Genomic DNA, 20745 nt, shown 5'->3' on the forward strand with positions numbered 1-20745 from the left:
TGGCAGACTAATATTAGCTGGGAAGCTCTGCCCTTAATCACAGGAGAATCAGCAAGTAAAGAAGAGACACTCTGTACATGCTTAGAGGCATTCTCCTTCATCTCTCTCTCACACACAGGATCGGTGCAGAATCCTAACATTTGGAGCAAATCCTGGTCTCTGATATATTGCTAAGAGATTCAATTCTCCCATAAAAACCCAGTGCTTCTTCTTTTTTTTTTACTGATTCACCCAATGAGGCCTGCTTTTAATGACTCAGCAATTTTTGCAAGGGTCGTGGTTTTTGGTTTCTGAAGGTACATCAGGGACATTCGGCAAATTGAGCAAAGAGATCAAGCCCATTTGACAAATGCCATTAAATCTGTGCCTGTGGTTAGTGAGCAAAGGTCAGTAGTCCAGGGAGCTGCTAGCAATCTGCAGTCTAGTAAAGTGGATTTGCGATTCCTCATTTATGGAGCCACTGAGCCCTTCTCAGTTTTGTATGATCATGACTGGTCCAGAGTTATCTCACATCGCCATCTAGGGTTCACTGTATGCAACTATTTGCCTTCAAAACCCAGCTGCAAAAGTAATGTGGTATGCATGTACAGTATGTATGTATTTTTGAGTAGATTTCCTTCCCTTTGGACCATACTGATAACACTGGAAGAAATTCTGTAGGACTTTCTGCATCAGTAAGTTTTATTTCTCTGTGACTTGTGACCAGGCTGGGACTCTGAGGCTTGACTAGCCATCAATTGCCTCTGAAGGCTGGATGTGGAGGTTTCATGTCCAATGCTCTCCTACTATTCCATTTATTTCCCCTGCATGTAAAAGCTAGTCTGTCAGGACTTCTTCTATGTATATGTACAGCACAAATATACAAATATACAGATAGAGGTTTGTCCTCCAACCACAGCCTCAAATTATACAATAGACCACATGATAACACCAGGGAAAATGGAATTGCAGTGAGGGAAGGAAGAATTGAATGTAGCAAAACTGGAATCCTGAACTGAACCACTCCATACTGCAACATTTTGTTGTTGTTGCTGTTCAATTCATGTGACGTTTATGCTGGCTGGCTTGCTGAGGCCTCTCCCTCGTCAGTGGTAGCATGATGAGGGGGGAGTCCATTTCTAAAAAACCATGCTCTAACCATAGAATCATAGAGTTGGAAGGGGGGGTATCTAGTCCTGCTCCCTGCAATGCAGGAATATGCAGGTGGCCCATAAGGGGATTGACCTTGACACTATGGTAACCAACTGAACTACCAGTGAAAGCAGTTCAGGATCAGCCTAGGAGAGAAAAGGCTTTTCCAGGTAGTTTAAAAAAATGAATCTGAGGATGCAGACAGATGTTACCCATTTAAAAATAGCTTGCACGACACTGCCAATTTTTCCTTGCAAAATGCAGCCACAGGATAGCATTGAATGTCTTCTAGGTTGCATACTCAGCCCATATACAATAATTTCCCTTCCATTTTAGGATTCTGTCTGTATGGATAGCTCAGTGGGTTAGAGCATGGTGCTGATAGTGCTAAGGTTGCAGGTTCGATCCCCGTATGGGACAACTGCCTATTCCTGCTTTGCAGGGAGTTGAGCTAGACAATCCTCAGGTTCCCTTTCAATTTCATGATTCTCTGATTTTATCATTAATTGCTGAATGGCTCGTTTGTTTTACACTTTTGTTGATTGGTATTTAATTTGTCTTGATACTCAGATACAGTCCCCCTTTTGTTCTATTTTCCATTCATTTGTTGTAATTCATTAGTTTAGTCGTGTCCGACTCTTCGTAACCCCATGGACCAGAGCATGCCAGGCACTCCTATCTTCCACTGCCTCGCTCAGTATGGTCAGACTCATGTTGGTAGCTTCGCGAACACTGTCCAACCATCTCATCCTCTGTCGTCCCCTTCTCCTTGTGCCCTCAATCTTTCCCAGCATCAGGGTCTTTTCCAGGGAGTCTTCTCTTCTCATGAGGTGGCCAAAGTATTGGAGCCTCAGCTTCAGGATCTGTCCTTCCAGTGAGCACTCAAGGCTGATTTCCTTCAGAACGGATAGGTTTGATCTTCTTGCAGTCCATGGGACTCTCAAGAGTCTCCTCCAGCATCATAATTCAAAAGCATAATACCTAAATGAATAAACAACCTAATTTGTATAAAGCATCTGTGTGGCTCAGTAGGCCTATGCAATATTATGCAGAAATCTGGTGCACTCCATAAAATAGGGGTGTGGATCTCCAGATGTTGCTGGACTTTGACCTCCTTCATCCCAGCCACCATGGCATGATAGAGTTGTAGTCCAAAAACATATGGAGGTTGCAAGTTGCCCAGGTCTACCCCATGAGACCTCCAGGTAGAGGGTGGTAGATAAATTCAATCAATCAATCAATCATAAGCATGACCCAGAATTATCCCAAATCATTGGGGTTTCTGTGGAAGATGAGTCAATACAGAAAGAGATTCCTTAAGGATAAACTTTGAAAACCATTGTTCAGTCATGACTTGAGGGTCATAGGAACATTGAGGTGGCATGCAACTCTATCTTCAAGCGGTTGAGAGATTCCAGAGGTCCTAGGTGTTTACCCAGGGTTTGGTTTCCTCAGAATGAGGGATAGCGGAGACTACGGTGTCTTTAAACTATATGGTTTATTTACACATATATACAGTACAACCTGAGTTTACGATGGAGAGGCTTACAGCATTAACACCCCAGAAAGTCTTGCTCCTCCCATGGCCACAACCTTGGATTTAAGCAGAAACCAAGCTTGTCTGTCACTCTCAGGCGGTAAACTTAATATTCTTCTTCCACAATCTTTCCCAATCCTCCGTCATGATATTGTGCCCCACATCTTTCACCCAATCAATCATTACAGATTTCACCTGTTCATCTTTTGTATGCCATTCCAACAATAAATAATACATTTTCGAAAGATTTTTTGTCTTAGACTCTAAGAATTCTGTCTCCAATTTGGATTTTTTTTACTGAAAACTAACTTTTTTATCCATTTTAAACATTTCATTTATCTGATAGTATTGTAACCAGTCATTTACATTATTCTTCAACTGTTCATATGTTTGTAATTTAAAATGATCTCCTTCTTCCACCATTATACAGTATCTTCATACTTTAACCACTTGGTTTCCATATTTAATTTTTTTGGGGGGGGGGGGGCTTAGCCTCTAAAGGTGAGATCCACCGGGGTGTTCTCCTTTCTAGAAAATCCTTATATCTACACCACACATTATACAATGATTTTCTAATTATATGACATTTGAAACCTTTGTGGACCTTTATCTTATCATACCACAAATATGCATGCCAACCAAAACTGTTGTCGAAACCTTCCAAATCTAAAACATCAGTGTTTTCCAATAAAAACCATTATTTCAACCAGCAAAAGGCTGCTGCCTCAAAATATATCTCCAAATCTGGCAATGAGAAACCTCCTCTGTCTTTAGCGTCCGTTAGTAATTTATATTTAATTCTTGGTTTTTTCCCTTGCCAGATGGACCACTGATCCATCTAGATCAGTACTTCCCACACTCACAGGCAGCTGCTCTCAATCTCTACCTGGAGATGCTGGAGACTGAAGCTAAGCTTCTGCATGCAAAGCAGATGCTCTCCCACTGAGCTATTTCCCATCAAACTACATGTGATGCTGCATCATTAGAAAATTTAGCCGGGTTTGTTTTATTAGGAACAGGATTGCTTTTTTTAATCAGGACTGCAACATGCAGTTAAACTTTCCTCCCTCAGCTATAATTCTAATGAAAATTGCACACACATCCTGCACTGCTATAAGCTTTAGAAAAACAGCTCCAACTGATGTGTCATATTATTCATTTTAAGAAGCCTGATGTAGTTTCTAACAATGCATTTATTGTCCCCTGCTTTTTGGCAGGGCCTGGCTTTGAAATCAGCTTGACAGTAGGACTGGCAAGCTATCAGAAGGCCTGGCCTTTTTATCCCTTAAAGGAAGCTTTCCATGGCTTAGAGCTAAATGTAATATAATTTGTATTCTCTTCACTGCTGAAAATTCACAATCTCAAAGAGGTAAATAAATTCCTTTCTTTTGTGACATAATGGTGGCTCGCTGATCCCTCCGGGGTGCCGACTCCAGTGTACAAAATAAATCAGAGTCCAAAATAAATCTTTACAGGGATTTTAAAGGGAAGAATTTAAGTCCAAACTTTGAGAATTTAAAGCTTTCTAAATATATTTCAGGCTTCGGGAAAGGTAACTGCTTCTCAATTCTCTCAATGGGTGAGATCGACTTCAGTATTTAAATCTCCTCCCGTGGCCAATTCCTTCAATTTTTTAACCCAATACAGTGGTACTTCACAAGACGAATGCCTCGCGCAACGAAAAACTCGCAAGACGAAATGCTGCGGCAAACTGCGCTTCGCAAGACGAAAATATTGCAAGATGAAGCGACTCGCGGAACGAATTACTTTCATCTTGCGAGGCATCACTGTATTCAGATTACTCATGGTGCAGTCCTCAAATTTAAAAGTTGCTTTGGAAGAAGTCTTGCAGCTTCGCACTGTCAGGGGAAGCGTCTTTATCTGATGCGCTGGGGTTCTGACTCCCTTGCTCTCAGGGGCTCAAAACAGAACCTTACCGGGGAGGGAGGAGCCCGCTTTTTGCGCCCGCCAGATGACCATGCCTTCAAAATGCTCAATTTGGGGTTCTTTAGGGGGTCCGCTGTGCTGGAGCAGTTTCCCCCATCCCTGACGCGCCAAGGTCCGCTCCACCGAATGGACCTTCAACTGATGGCGGCTCCACGATCAACCAGAAATCCTTCTGTCTTTTAAATAAATAATGATAATAACAATCAATGTATACATTCATTGATATGTTCATTCTTGTCTTTATATGAAAAATTTGCAAGAGTCCTTGTGGATGGAAGGATGGGAGTTTCTATGCGACTTCTCAGATGTTAACCAATTGGTGCTGTTTACAAAAAGCTTTTCTTTACAAGCTTGCAAAACCTGCTAGCCAACCTCTGTACCACAGATGGTGGAAGAAGTCAAATCTGAGTACAGTTGTACCTTGGATCCCAAACACCTTGCAAGTCAAACGTTTTGGCTCCCAAATGCCACAAACCTGTTCTAGTTTGCGAATGTTCTTTGGAACCCGAACATCTGACGTGGCTTCCACTGTTTCTGATTGGCTGCAAGAGCTTCCTGCAGCCGATCAGAAGCCGCACTTTGGTTTCTGAACATTTTGGAAGTCGAACCGAACTTCCGAGGTACGACTGTACATGGCCAGGTACATGTGGAGATGTGTGAAGCTCTGTGCTCTGGTCCCAAGTTATGAGGTCAAACGCAGCACTGTTATAATGGAGACTTGATGGAAGAGCATTGGTTAAGCCCAAGTATGGACATTTCTGCTTCTTAACTTGTACTCTTGGTGGGTAAAAGACATTGATTCTACAGCTATGTCTCTTGGAAAATTCCCAATGCATCTGTTTCTGCTTAGACTTTGGCAAGAAAGGCTGTTGACTTTATTGAGCTAAATAAAGATGGCCAAGAGGTTCAATGTGCAATCAATAGAAGACTCATCCCCCCCCCCCAAAAGAGAGATGAAGGCAATAAGGAAGCAGCCTAAACAAGAAGTAAATAAATATATGTTTTATAATGAGGGCATTTATTAGATAAATGCAGTTGGCTGAGTCAATACTGATGTCTTGTTCTCCATGTTGCTTCCACCCCTGTAAAATGAGGGCCTTTTTAGATAATTGGTTTTAGCTCATGCAATGAGGGTAAGAGGGAAAGAAATGCATCTTTCTTGGATTGTTGATTTTTGCCCACATCCAAAAATGAATAGATGCAGTCTTCAGTATCTTGCTGATGGGAAGAACAGCAGCCCATCACCACCAACTGCCCCAAAGATAGTGTTTCCATTGCTCACCTGATGGCTGTGTTCTGCCCCCACTGTTGGAGGCAGTTTTCTTCAGACTACCAGTTGCTGGAAACTGCAGGAGGGGGGAGCACTATGGCACACAGGTCCTGCTTGTGGGCTTCCCACTGAGGCATCTGGTCTGCCACTGTGAGAACAGGATGCTGGACTAAATAAGCCCCTGGCCTGATCCAGTAAGCTCTTCTTATGTTGTGTTGTGAGTTCTCTCTGGGCTATTGGCTAGTACCTGTGACATCTCTAAGGTCAAGTAATACAGCTCTTTCTCTTTCCCAGGTCAGTTTATGTATCTTTTAAACTTTTTTAAAATTGTTAGTAACACTCAAAGGGATATGATGGAGAATAGAAGAGAAAGAAATTGGCTACATAGCCTTCTTCCAATGTCTTTTTATAGCCAATCCTAACATATTTTGAGGATAACAATAACTCTTTCATGAGGGATAAGCCTGACCTCTAAATCAAATATGAGGCAGAAACATAGCTGCCAAGTTTTCCCTTTTCTCGCGAGGAAGCCTATTCAGCATAAGGGAAAATCCCTTTTAAAAAGGGATAACTTGGCAGCTATGGGCAGAAACACTTTTGGCAACAACTTTTAACAGCTGCAGTGGTGATAAACCTGCACCCTGTAGAGCACTGCCAACTTTTGGGTCAGCTTCAAGCAGCTGTGACTTTGGGGATAGAGGATAAACATGAAATGAGCAACCTCCCCCCCCCAAGTTAGCTGCTGCTGTTGATTGCTTTATCAATTTATCAGTTTTAATTGTTTTTTTTCAATTGATAGTTTATGTTTTCAGATGTTATACTGATTTTGTATGTACCCCACTCTGAGATTGTATAATGAAGGTTAGGTCATTAAATATATATAACAAATAACAAATGAATGCTAATTAATTAAAGCCATGGAGATATTTACTATCACAGCAAATTAGGGATGGAAAGCTGTGACACTCCGGATGTTGGACTACAACACCTATGATCCCCAACCACTGGCCATAATGGAATTGGAGTCTAACAGCAACGTCCCTTTCCCTGCAGCCAACCACTGTCACTGTTGCCAATCACACCAATGCAAAAGAGGTATACTGTAGTTGCAGTCGTTGGTTGAAAAGTTGCAGCTGTAACTAGATGTGGCCCTTGGCATGAAAAAGGCCCTCTTGTCTCCCATATCTTACCGTAAGTGTTTCCTAACATGGAAACTGCAGTGATGAGAATTCTACCTTTTAAATATCTGCCTGCCCTGCTTTTGCACAGGGCGGCAACATAAGTTTGTAAGCAATGAATGAAGCTGAAACAAAGACTAAGTTGTATTGGTGAGCGCAATTAGGTTGAGGAGGGTGAGCCTTTTATGTGCCTATTTCGTGCTCTTAATCCTGGGATTCAGCTACATTAAGGAAAGAGACAACGAATTGAATCCGTTTTAAACATGCAACACCAGATGGCGCCAGAGAGCAGGAATTGTTTACAACGACATTTCTCATAGCAAGTTTTTTTTATTTTGTTAAAACGATCTAATTTCTGACTTATTTATAGCGTTTCTTTCCTGTGTTAAGATCCACTCCAGGTTCCTAACACCTCTACCTCCTTAGGAGGTAATACTTGGCCTCAAAAACTTAGAACCTGAAGTTTGTGTCACAAAACATTCATCATCTGCGCCTGTAGGGTTAGTATTTTAAATCATATCCCACGATGGCATCACTTAATGGAGCTTCTGTATTTCCATGTTATATTCAGGCCACGTTCATCCTTGTTATGAAATAAAGCTTTATTTCCCTGCAAGCCTGAACTAAAGTCATAACTCTTCAGGGGTGGGATGTAGATACAGAAAGGAATAAAGGAGGAAATATGGGCAGGGAGCTGCCATTTCATTGCAGAATTTAGCACTTTATGACACGCTGCTACTGCCTTGCTTCAGACATGAAGAATGACTAGAGTCCACAGATAATTCAACACTTGCATAGTTTGTCTTATGATCAGGCATTTGTCTTCACTAGGGAGAGAGAGGCACTATAATCTCTGACTCATATTCAGACACTCTGTAGATGTGCAGAGCAATTCTGCAGAGAAACAGAGACATTGTTTGTCACGATTTACAGTGCAAGCCTGATTATTTCTGCTCCGAAGCAAGTCATATTGAATTCAATGGGACTTAATCCCAAGTAAGTGGGGTTGGAATTGCATCCTCAGTTGCCTAATCATCTACTGCTATGGGTGCAACATACCCACCAGTATTTTCTAATCAACATTTCATGGAAGCCCCCCCTCCATAAGGACCCATTTATGTTAGGGTTGCGCACCAACCACAGGATTTGGTTTTGACTGTGATTTCGCACTTTGGAAAAACAATTTGACTCAGGGTCGGAAGCCAAACCCCAGTTCACAGAAATAAAGTTTAATGCTTCCCACATTGATTTGCACGTGCATGATTGATTACACATGTATCATTCCAGAGTGTGAATGTAAGCAAGCTCACCTTCAGATCTGGGGTGGTGGCAGGCTCCCCTCCTACGTCGGTGGGTGCCAGCAAGCAGAGCTGAGCATCACCAGCTGAATCTGAGCAAACTACTATTTTTATTTTCAACAATGCCATTGAGTGATATATCAGGGGTTGGGGGGGGGTAGTAAATAAACAAACTTTATTTGCATTAGCCAACAGCCATAGCAATGATTGGGGATTTAAATGTGACTCCCTCGGCTCCTTTCTGAAGGAAATCAGCCCTGAGTGCTCACTGGAAGGACAGATCGTGAAGCTGAGGCTCCAATACTTGGGCCATCTCATGAGAAGAGAAGACTCCCTGGAAAAGAAATGTTGGGAAAGATTGAGGGCACTAGGAGAAGGGGACGACAGAGGACGAGATGGTTGGACAGTGTTCTCGAAGCTACGAACATGAGTTTGACCAAACTGCGGGAGGCAGTGCAAGACAGAAGTGCCTGGTGTGCTATGGTCCATGGGGTCACGAAGAGTCGGACACGACTAAACGACTAAACAACAACAAACAACAACCCTCGGCTCCACCTTCCCAGAACTCACTGGGAGCACTGGAAACGTGTTTTTTTAAAGGGGGTCAGCAATGGTAACATGGGAAGCAGCCTTATACTGAGCTTTATGGGTACTTAATACCGAGCTTGATGAACTAATGGTATATCTACAATATTCTCTCTCTACATGGAGATGCTGGGGATTGACCCTGGGACTTTGTGCATGCAAAGCGGGTGCTCTACCACTGAGCCACAGCCTCTTACCTTCCTAGGGCCCTACCAGGGCACTAAGATCCCAGCAGCTGCTCAAGCATGCCACAAGCTGACACCAGGTCTGCTTGCAAAGAACTCCAGCTGCGATTTAACCTTGGCATGGTTGCCTCCACCGCCAGTGTTCTCAGCCGCTCAGCTTTTGAGATAATTAATCCACCTCTGCTAATAAGACTGTTATGATTCCGTTTCATAAGAATGAAATGAAAAAAAGATAAATAGGGTTGAATAAAGATGAATAAAGCAGATTTAGCCAACAAGAATTATTGTCCAGAAGGTTTTTGCAAAAACCCACCAGAGTTCATTGAAGGTTGATGATACATTGGTTACAGGGCAAGCTTCCATGGACTAGAGACCACTTTGTCAGTTAACTGTCCTTCAGAATTTTTGTGTTTTTAGTAGTTTCTGCACTCTCTGCTGCAGCCACAGGGGGGCATGAGATTCATCTCTTCTGCCACTCCTCAAGCTGCCCCCAAAAATTCTTGCACGTTCCACTGGTCATAAATTGGCTTATTTTTGTGTATTTAAAAAGAGAGAGAAAGTATTTGTTTGGTTAACAGCTCAACATGTGATAGGATGTGGAATCCTGACATTCCACATATCTAGGGATGAACACCAAGATTATATAGTAGCCTTCCCCAACCTGGTGCCCTCTAGACGTTGTTCGACTATGAATCTCATCTTTCTTGGCCCTTGACCATACTGACTGGAACTGGTGGGAGTTAGTCTGGAGGACTACAGGTTCTCCTCACAGGTGACGCAGTCCATCTTTGTGCCCCCAAAAATGACGGTGTTCAGACACAAATTGGAGACCTATTTCTTTGCCTTTGAGACATGGATGTCAACTAAAATTTCAGCAGTTGGTATTGCTTTGTGATTTTAGCTTTAGAAATGTATTTTCAAAGAATGTTTTTATTGCATAGATTGTATTTTTATGCAGAGCATTGCCCTGGGTTCCCATGGGAGGAAGGGCAATATAGAAATAAATTAAATTATGTTGTGACGCAGAATGGTCACTTTATTTAGCATTGACTTCCACTAATACTTTGTGCTTACAGGAGTCTGGCTCTGCAGCTTCTTGCTCATTCTTACTTACGCTGTGTTCTGGAAGGATGTGACCCCCTTGTAAAATCACAGCTACATATAAAGCTAATTATAGCATACTCTACAACATTCCTCAAATGAAAATAGGGATATTTCCCACTCCCCACCCCTGCAACTGACCCTCCTCAACCCCACATTTTTGTCACACACCCCTTGAGCATTTCCCACATGGCTACAGTACACACACCCTCCACCATCCTGAGAAAACCCATTGATTCTGATTTGATTTTATTCTTTGGTAGATTTACAAAAACACACACCAATAAATACATTTTAGAAAGGGGCAAGCTTAGATGTGGATGCACAAAGCCTTGGTTTGTGCTCCGCTCCCCCTTTCTTCCTGCCCAGGGCAGCATTGCCCTGCCTGCAGCAGCTCTCCTCCTCCTCAGCTGCTCTCCAGCAGCTGCTACAAGCTGCCTAAGGGAGGAGGCCGGCAGCAGTGGCCATGGAGAGGCAATGGAGAGGCAACAGGGGGCTCCTGCACAGCCACCATTGCCACCGCTGAGAGCAAGCACTGGCTGCCCCTCCTCCTCCAGTTCCATGGTGGCAGCACTGGCAGGGGAAACGGGGGCATTCCAGGATCAAATCAGAAGCTCTCCCTGGGAAATAGAGGCACTTGGAACAGTTGTAGCTTCCCCCAAAGAATCCTGGCAACTGCAGTTTGGAGAAAGATCTGAATGTGTGTTAAAGGGACAGTGTGGATGTGACCTAACAAAACCACAATCTACTGATTGCTTTTATTATAACACTCTCCTTTTATATCTATTTTTCTATCAAAGTGTATGGCTTTGCTTTTGATGTTCGGTCTTTTTGAAGATGACCTACCACCTTTTGAGTCTATGGTTCTAAAATGCTCACTACAAAAGAACAACTGCTCTAGGTGTTTGCTTGTTTTAAATTACTTTCTGCTGAGTTGCCTTTCCATTTGCTTCAACACTTTTAAACTGGAGTGGGGAATTTATTCCAGCTGGTGGGTCCAATCCAGAACACCCCAAAAAAAGCACTATCATGCCACTTTAACATTCATGCAAATTTTCTCAGTTCTGTGCAAATTTTGCAAGCATTTCCCTTCCCCTTTTTATTTATCTCATAAAATGTATACACTGCTCAGTTTGGGGGGGGGGGACGACAACTCCAAACTGTTTACAAAAAAAGATAAAACTATAAATTAACACTATAGCAATAATTTACAGCAGTAACTTAAAGTCTACAAAGTGTTAACACAACCACAAATTAAAACTCCCATCAACTTTCTAAATATCTAGGCAGGCTTGTTTAAACAGAAATGTTTCCAGCAGGCACCGAAAAGAATACAGTGACGGTGCCTGCTTGGTATCAATAGGCAGGGAGTTCCAAAGTACTGTATAAAGGCTGCCACACTAAATGATGGAGCACTTACAAATGTGGAGCAGGAATTATCTGACGCCCATAGTAGTGCCAATTCCACTGATCACAGTGGTTGAGTGGGCAAATACGAGGTAAGGTGATCTTATAGGTAAACCAGTCCCAAGTTGTTAAGAAACACCTTGAACTTGGCTCAGCAGCAAATTGGTAACCAGTGAGATCTCCGAGCACTGGTGATTTATGCTGACCTTTACCAATGCACTCTTCCCCATAGGCATTTTTGTATCCCTTGTTTGGCTGGAGAACAGCATCACACAATACTAGAGTCCTTCTCATTGGCTGTCTTACTTTGTTCTGGCAAAGGAGTAAGGGACGGAACATAGGAATTGCAACCTATTTTGAACTCTTCATTAAACTACACTGGTCTGGACATGCTGCATTTTGTTTTTGGCTTTTTAAAGAAAGCCTTTTATGTATATTTGACTCAAGTACAGCCAGCCAGCACACAAAGTATGCTCAGGGCAGCTTTGGAGAAGAAGCATAAGGCAGAATTGCAGGAAAAAGTTGGCCTGTTTGAATAGAAACTGGGCGTATCATTGCAGGATCCCAGCCAGAACAGGGTGACTAACACCTTGTGCATGCAAGGAACCCTTGAGCTACATTTTCCCAACACTGCTGACCAGGTGTTGGTTAGAACTCATACCTTTAAAGGTGCAGTGCATATTTGTTTAAAGAATCCTAAGAGTGTTTCTTCAGAAGGAAGGCCAGATCTACTTATGCAGTGAAATAGAGTTGGGGCCAAATCCTGGTGATGTGGAAGCTGTGGAGCAGCCTTCCTCAAACTCGGCCCTCCAGATGTTTTGAGACTACAATTCCCATCATCCCTGACCACTGGTCCTGCTAGCTACGGATCATGGGACTTGTAGGCCAAAAACATCTGGAGGGCCGAGTTTGAGGAAGCCTGCTGTGGAGGTTATGGAAGCTCATTTTTGAAAGCTTCTCTGCAAGGAGAAAAGTAGCACCTCAAGGAATGAGCTAAGCTGGAGCCTGTCCCCTGCTTTGTGTGTCTATTTATAATGTGAAGGGAGGTTTTAATTGTTCTTGAGCAGCCTTCAAAACTGGCATCCCTCACCTGCAACCTGAAGTGGATTGCTTTATCGCAGGATTCTAGCACTTGATCATGTCTTGATTCTACATGTCTTGATTAAGTCGAAGAGCGAGCTACAAGATAAGCAGGAGGAGGAGGCAGTAGAATTCTGGAATGTACCATTAGGCTGTAGAGGAACGATCATTTGTTTTACTCTTCCAGCCCAAGGACAACTGAGCATGCTCAGTGGGCACATAATGCTCACTGACAGCAAGAATTAAAAGAAAACAGGAAAGAATGCAGGAGGAAGACTGGGATAGGCTGGGGCTGTAACCCTGAACAGGAACATTCCACACTGCAACATTTTGTTACAGGTTCCACTTGTATTCACTAAAATGCACAACCATGTTTGGCTTAGTGAGAGGGATATAGAAGCTTCTGCTGGTTGTGAGGAAGCCACGGCTTTCCCTTCATTTCTTTAAAACCCTGCCTGGAAACAAAGCAGCACCACACAGCAAGAAAGGCTGGCAACAGCATTTTACAGAATGACTTGAATGTCGCCATCCTGGGTCCTCCTGGGTAAAGCATTTCCCTTCTCTTTAAAGCACTGGCCCATGTTTATTCATCATTAGCAAGCCAGGCCTCTCAATCTATTCTCTTGAATTTATGTCTCTCAGCTTAACAGTTGGATTGTGCATATCAATCGCTGTGCATAAATTAGATCAGGATCCTCTGGTAGATCTTTAGGTGATTGGCAGTACAGTAGATCAGTACGGATTTCCGACTCCCAATTGTTTAAAAACGGCCGCTGCAAAATGACTTCTTTAGCCTAACTCGGGCAGCTGAAATGAAGAAAGCTGGGGCAACCCAGTCAGATGGGTGGGGTACAATTATTATTACTGTATTATTTATTTATTTTATATTATTATTATTATTATTATTATTATTATTATTATTATTATTATTATTATTAGGACTGGCTTTTCTTCTCTTTAGAAGAGGAAAGGAAACAGTAGACCACACAGAACTACCATTCTATCTCGCTCCTGCTCTCACCAGCAAGGCTAGGCCCTTCTTCCCTTCACAGAGTTGGCTTGTTTTCCTTTTCCCTCCTCACCCATTTTTCCTTACTTGTTGGGTCTTTTTATACTGTAAGCCTGAGGGCAGGGGCTGCATTATTTCTGTGGATTTGCAAGCTGCTCTGCGGAAGTTTCCCCAGCTATAATCCTTTGTCTAAGGATTGTGAGTATTTCTAGGACGAATGTGAAACTGTGACGCTCCCTTGTTATTTTTACCATTGGATGCTGCATGTTGTTTATGTAATCTTGTTATATATATATTGGAATGTGGTTTTTTTTGTATGTTGTGTTGCTACCGGTATTGCATTGCTATGTTATTATAAGATTGCTTTTGTAGTGTTTGTCTGAAATGCATTCTTGTTTTTGTAGTCTTTGAAATGCATTCCTGTTTGTTGCAAGCCGCTATGAGCATGGCAGAAGCGGCGCACAAATAAATGAATGAATCAGCAAAACTACAGCACACAGGCAGGGGGTTACAGTAGTGCAATCCCACCCTTATCTATTAATGCAATCATGGAATTGTAGAGGTCTACTCAAGTCAGCCCTACTGAGTTCCATGGGGCTTATTCCCAAGTACGGTAAGTTGGTACAGTAGAGCTGAAGGCACATAACACACATAGCTGCCCTCCTAAGGGCCAAACTAGACATTACACCATCCAAGTCATTTTTCTTTTAAAAGTAAATCGAAGTCAGGCTGATCCAGATGGGAACCGAGGCGGTGGGAGGGGGCAGCTTCCACCCTTTACCTCCCTGCCATTTGCATGGGAAGGCAAACTCCCTTCCTTGGAAGTCCTGGAAACTCAGCCTTTGCCGGAATCCAGGTAAGGCTGCTCTCCTCGCGAGCGCTTTCCTGGGAGTAAGTCCCATTCCGAAGCTGACTGCCGGGATGCCGTAGGACTGGGATCCTTCTTCCCGAGGAAGCCCGGGGGTGGGGGGTGGGGGGTGGAGGCTGCCCGCCCGCCCGCCCTTCCCCGTCGCGGGCAGCAGGGCGGAGCAGGTGATCCCTCCCGGCGGCGGCGGCGGCGGCGAGTTCCCGCCCCTGCGCTCTGACTCGGCGGCGGCGGCGCTGCTGCTGCACCCAAGGGCCGCCCGGACGCAGCAGGGCAGGAAAGTTCCTCCCTCGACGGCGGCGCCCGGCGGCTGCTGGAGGGCAGTTCAGTGGCGGAGAGGGCAGCGCCGCGGGCCGGATCCCGCCCCTGAGCATGGCGGCGGCGGCGGAGCCGGGAGCCCCGCAGGCCGGAGGGGGCTGACTTGGAACCGCCTGCGGGCGAGCGGGGAAGAGGCAGAGAGCGAGCGAGCGAGCAAGCAAGCAAGCGGGGAGGGGATCCCTCCGCCATGGCCCGCTGGATCCCTACCAAGCGCGAGAAGTACGGTGTCGGTGAGTGATCGCAGGCAGAGGGATTTCTCTCCCCCCCTCCCCTTACTGTACTTGCGGTTCCCACGTGCAACAACACGCGTGCCGCCTGCCTCTTCTTCCTTGGCCCGGGTCGTGGGGACGCGGCCAGCATCATCTTAATTAACCCTCTGCTTGCTTGCTGAGTTTCCTTCCCAGTATTTCCCGCTCTCCTCGACCTTGGTAAGCCCATCCTACGGCAGAGCTCCCCCACCCCCAAACAACCGTCTCAGATCAGATACCCCCCCCCTCGGTTGTGTGAATGGTTACATTTTTCTACGCTGGTCGGCTCAAAAACACCACCCATTGAGTTCAATGGGCCTTACTCCCAGAGAAAGCGTGTTTAGGATCGCAGAGCGTTTGGGGAAACGTTAACTCCACCATGGCTCTTTAACTCGGGAGGAATAAAGCTTTCTTCTTCCTTCTCTCTCCACACCCCCTTTTCTTCTTTTAAAGTTTCTGGAGGAGAGCATTCAAGATCCTTTAAGCTGATTGGTTACCCATTAACACCTTTTTCTGATCTGTCATCCCGCCTGGATGGGGAGAGAGAGGTGGGTGGATTCCCTCTGCTCCACACCCAAAGGGACCTCTGATTCACGCTGCTGGAGGGTTGTAAATGTGGAATAAGGAAGCATTTAGCTCCTCTGAATGAATTGACTTGGAGGGCAGTGCCCTGGGGGTGGGGGTGGGGGTGTAAGCCAGCATGTTCTTCAGAAGTGTGCATGCACACCAATGACAAACTTAGTTGATCTCTAAGGTGCTACTGGAAGGAATTTTTTTATTATTTTGTTTCGACTACGGCAGACCAACACGGCTACCTACCTGTAACTTGTTCTAACAAAAGTCATTCTGGCCCTTTCTGCTTTGATGGTCTGCTTATGGGTCTTTTCCATAGAAGTCATCCTTTCCAAGTTAAACTGTCTTGGAACAAGGGCATTTTTTTCAGCCAGAACTCACCAGAACTCAGTTCCGGCACCTCTCAAGTGGGCGCCATTGCCATTATAAGAGAACAAGGGAGGCGTTCATGGGGAGTTCCGGCACCTCTTTTTCTAGAAAAATGACACCTTTTTCAGATCTGGGACTTGCATTATCATCATCATCAATAATACCTTTGCCCTCAAAGCAGTTTACAGATAAAATAAGAACAGCTAAAAACATATGGGAGAAATCATTAAAAACAATTAAGCATTAATAGAGTTAAAAATGTACTGTATACAGCACGTGTATAAATACACACACAATTTCTTAGAAACTTACAATCACAACAGAATTGGCACTGCGCCAGCCCCCTCATTAAAAGTAGACATCCACCTGTGTGCCCATTTCTGAATATCTCTATTTATACCAGTGTGTCTCAAACTTGGGTCTCCAGCTGATGTTGGACTAACCCCCCCCCCCAACATCCCTGACCACTGGTCCTAGCTAGGGATGATGGGAGTTGTAGTCCAGCAACAACTGGGGAAATACTGATTTGTACAATATATTGATGCATTCTTGTGACTAACCCTCGGTCAGGCTGTGATGCCTAGTGGTGGGCCTTTTATGCCCGGTGAAGACTAATGTCTGTGGCACTCCACATGTTGTTGGACTCCAACTCCCATCAGCCCTGTGCTGGCTGGGAGTTGGAGTTCAACAGCATCTGGAGAGCCCCAGATTCCTGCCTTAAGAAAAATCCATTGTGACCCAAGTGTTTCCCTCTATTCTCAATGGTGTAAGAGTTGGTTGAGGTTGCTCAGTAAGGCGCTTTGTATGTGCTCAGAGACACTTCACATGTTCTAGTGCAGAGTGCTTAAACTGTAAACAGGTGGTGGGGGCTAAGCGGGACCCTGACCAAAATCAAGTCCTACTTCTCTTCCTGTTCACTGGGTCTTGGGGTTAGAGCACTGGATTTAGACTGGAGAGACTTGAGTTCAAATGCTGGCCTGGCCACAAAGCTTGCTAGGTGAAGTTGGCCTGGGTTGTAAGAATTATAAAAGGGTGAGGGGGAGAGTTGTGTATGGTTCCTTGAGGTCCTGTGGAAAGCTGGAATAGAAGTGCAACCTCTTCAACAATGCCTCTTCCTTCCTATCTTCCCCCAAAGATTGCTGCTCTCATGTCACTGCAAAACGGCATCCTTTTGTTTCAACTTTCAGTTTTATTCTATGCTTCCAGCACTGTGTTTTCCTTTGACTCCCCTTATTTTGCCTTTTAAGCCCCCACCAGGGGTGTCATCAGGGTAGAAATCCAGGGTGCCACTTGGGGAGAAGGAGTAGGGATGGCTCAACCCATTTTGATATGAGTGAAGTCATAAGACCATTAAGTTTGAGGCCTAGTTACCAATCAACACCTATGCTAGAGGTTCCCCAAACCTTTTTTAAAAATGATTTTATTTTCAGTTCTGGTCTGGTCACCTTATCTCGGAAAGGATGTCTTTGAGCTGGGAAAGGATGTCTTTGAGCTGGGAAAGGGCAAGCAAAACAGACCCATCAGTTGGAGCGCGTTACCTGGAAGGAAGGCTGAAGGAGCCTTCCTCATCCTGGTGCCTTTCAGGTGTTCTGTTTTACAGCTCCCACCAGCCCCAGCCAGCTCAAGGCTGGGAGTTGTGGTCTTAAATTTCTGGTGAGCACCAGGTTGCAGGAGGGTGGGCAGAAACATTGACAGGAGGGAAGATTCATAAGTGAGTTTTAAAAAATAAATAAAAAAGGACAAGGAGGAGCTGCAACAAAATGTTGCAGCTTGAAGTTCTCCCTGTTCAGAATTCCAGCTTATTCCATTCCATTGCCCTCTCCAACTTCCTGTCCTTGGTCCTTTAAAGTAATTTAGTACTGTACATTCATACCTTGGATGTCGAACGGAATCTGTTCTGGAAGTCCATTCAACTTCCAAAACGTTCGAAAACCAAATTGCGGCTTCTGATTGGCTGTAGGAAGCTCCTGCAGCCAATCAGAAGCCCTGTCGGATGTTCGGGTTCCAAAAGAACGTTTACAAACCAGAACAGTCAGTTCCGTTCAGGAGTCAAACCGTCTGAGTTCCATGGCGTTCGGGATCCAAAGTACGACTGTATTAAGTAAATGTTCTGAACTTTTAGTCCCAATTGGGCAGTTACCTCTCCCTCTTAAAAGGTTTTTTTTTACTTGTGCAAACCTTCTGGGTTCCCTGAAGTCTACTGAAGCCTTCCTCTTTTGTGTGGAATAGTACCATTTTGGCTACATAACCAACATTACTCACAACCTGAATGTAAGGAATAGATGGACTTGGGATGTTGCTGGAACTTTGAGGCATCCAATGAAATGGAGGGCAAACAGAAAGAAATACATCTTTATGCACAATCTAGGGAATTCAGTTTGATGCCTTTGATTGGGAGTTAGATGAATTCGTAGTGGGCAAGTCTATCAACGGCTATTTTCCATGGAAGCTAAGCAGAACCTCCAAGGACAGAGGCAGTATACCTCTGAATATCATGTGATGGGCTATAGCAAGTAGGTGTGTTGCCTTCATGTTTTGCTTATGGGCTTCCCAAAAGTGTTTGAGTGGCCATTGCTGGAAATTGGATGCTGGTCTAGATGGGATCTTGATCCAGCCTATGTTCAGGTTCTCATTGAGAAGAAATCTTGCTGCATACTATTGTCAGGCCTGCCAGGATCATCTTGAGTCAAGGGGTGTTTGTTGCTTGTCCTTGATTGCTGGCTCTCTCTTTCTGGTGCAACAGAAGAGTGAAATTCCTTAACTGCCCACTTGAACTCCAAGCAAGATTCCAGTTTCTTCCTACCCCACTGATGATGTGAGATGTTGTGCTTTGGAAACCCCTGGACTTTACCTTCTCTCTCTGCTAGGGACACTGGAGGAATTTGATCTTTGCGATACAAACTGTACTAATGCCCAGATTAGAACATAGTAGTCTGTCTGATTCTGCACTGTTCTGAGCAGTGAGGTGCAGTTCTTGTCTCAAAGCTATTGACCACATAATGTTTTTAATAATGTGGCCTGTAAGATAAAATACAATGCAAAACATTGAGGTGTTTTATTATTTTGACATAGTTGGTTGTATCCAACTAACTTCTACTTAGAGTAAACTGTAAATTAGCCAAGTCTGTTGAATTCAGTGGGTTTGCTCTTAGAATGATTAGCATTTGACACAACCCAATATTTTGAGATAAAATATATTCAAAATATGTATTTAAATGCAAACTTTTGTGCAGATAATGTAGAAAAAGGACAGAACATACTTAAGGCTGATCACTTAGGGCTGGTGAAAGTGACATGAGCTGGAACTGTACTCAGGCTGCAATTGTACTCTCTTACTTGGGAGTAAGCCCCATTGAATTCAGTAGGACTTACAGTTAGAAATAGGACCCAGGGTGGCGCTGTGGGTTAAAGCAGAGAGTCTAGGGCTTGCTGATCAGAAGGTCGGCGGTTTGAATTCCTGCAACGGGGTGAGCTCCCGTTGCTCGGTCCCAGCTCCTGCCCACCTAGCAGTTCGAAAGCACATCAAAGTGCAAGTAGATAAATAGGGACCGCCCCGGCGGGAAGGTAAATGGCGTTTCTGTGCGCTGCTCTGGTTTGCCAGAAGCAGGTTTGTCATGCTGGCCACTTGACCTGGAAGCTGTCTGCGGACAAACGCTGACTCCCTCGGCCTATAGAGCGAGATGAGCGCCACAACCCCAGAGTCGGACACGACTGGACCTGATGGTCAGGGGCCCCTTTACCTTTACCTTGACAGTTAGAAATGTGCTGTTGTGCATCCTTGCTCTGCAAGACCAGTTCCTTGATACAGGATTGCACTTGGCTTCCCTGCAGGTAAAAGATCTGTTGCCTCTCTTTGCTTCTTACTTGGTTGGGTCTGCTTTGCACATGTCAGCCCTGTCCATAGGAGGGTTTTGCACATTGGGTGCCAGAGCAGATCGGGATGTATCACCAGGCAAACACTGTGAGATGGGGATGCAACACACACACACACACACACACACACACACACACACACACAGCAAGCTAGAAGAGGGCAAGGATGAGTGCTGTCTCCCTGCTTTGCATTGCTCACTAGCCTCCCCAGCCCCCAGTCTCTTCCCCTCAGGGCAGCTGGTTTCCTGAGGAGCCGATTTCTCCTCTGAGCTCTGGTGTGCACCCAACTGATCTCACCACTCCTTCACCACCACCACCACCACCCCCCCGCCTGATTCTCCATGCTCCTTCACCCATCCACTCAATTTCAAGCCCGGGCCAGAGTTGCTTGTCCCTGCCGCTGGGTGCAGAGAGACTCGGGAGCACTGGCAGTTTCACTCGCGTTATGCCACCGGGTGAAACTGCCATTGCACTCTGGCCATCATGCCAGTCCTGGGTGATGTATTAGTACATCGCCCAGGCCTACTCAGTGCCCAGGAAAGCTCAGTCTATGTAATCTGAACAAGTGATGCAAATCACTTCACATATATGCTTGTTTGGCATAAGTCTCTCTGCTTGTGGCTGCCATTATGGTTAGGGCAGAATGCAAAACATTTCATTTCCTGACCAGCGTGATTCATGCTCATCTCTCCTTATAGTTCCTGATATTACTCCAGGCCAAGCCTGCACATTATCAAGCTTATCTCTTCAGCCATAAGAACTAGAAACTTG

General features: G+C 44.7%; 1 protein-coding gene across 2 annotated transcripts in view; it reads left to right on the forward strand.

The window, feature by feature from the left end:
- The first annotated feature begins 14868 nt into the window (after positions 1 to 14868).
- Positions 14869 to 20745, forward strand: part of DOCK5 (dedicator of cytokinesis 5) — a 148600-nt gene continuing 142723 nt past the window's right edge. For both annotated transcript variants that reach the window (XM_035138774.3, XM_035138775.3), the window contains exon 1: positions 14869 to 15141. In XM_035138774.3, the coding sequence (XP_034994665.3) occupies positions 15099 to 15141 (43 nt within the window). In that variant the 5' untranslated portion in view covers positions 14869 to 15098. The remainder of the gene's footprint in view (positions 15142 to 20745) is intronic.

The sequence above is a fragment of the Zootoca vivipara genome, chromosome 14 (genome assembly GCF_965207765.1).
Source record: "Zootoca vivipara chromosome 14, rZooViv2.hap1.1, whole genome shotgun sequence".
Classification (NCBI taxonomy): domain Eukaryota; kingdom Metazoa; phylum Chordata; class Lepidosauria; order Squamata; family Lacertidae; genus Zootoca; species Zootoca vivipara.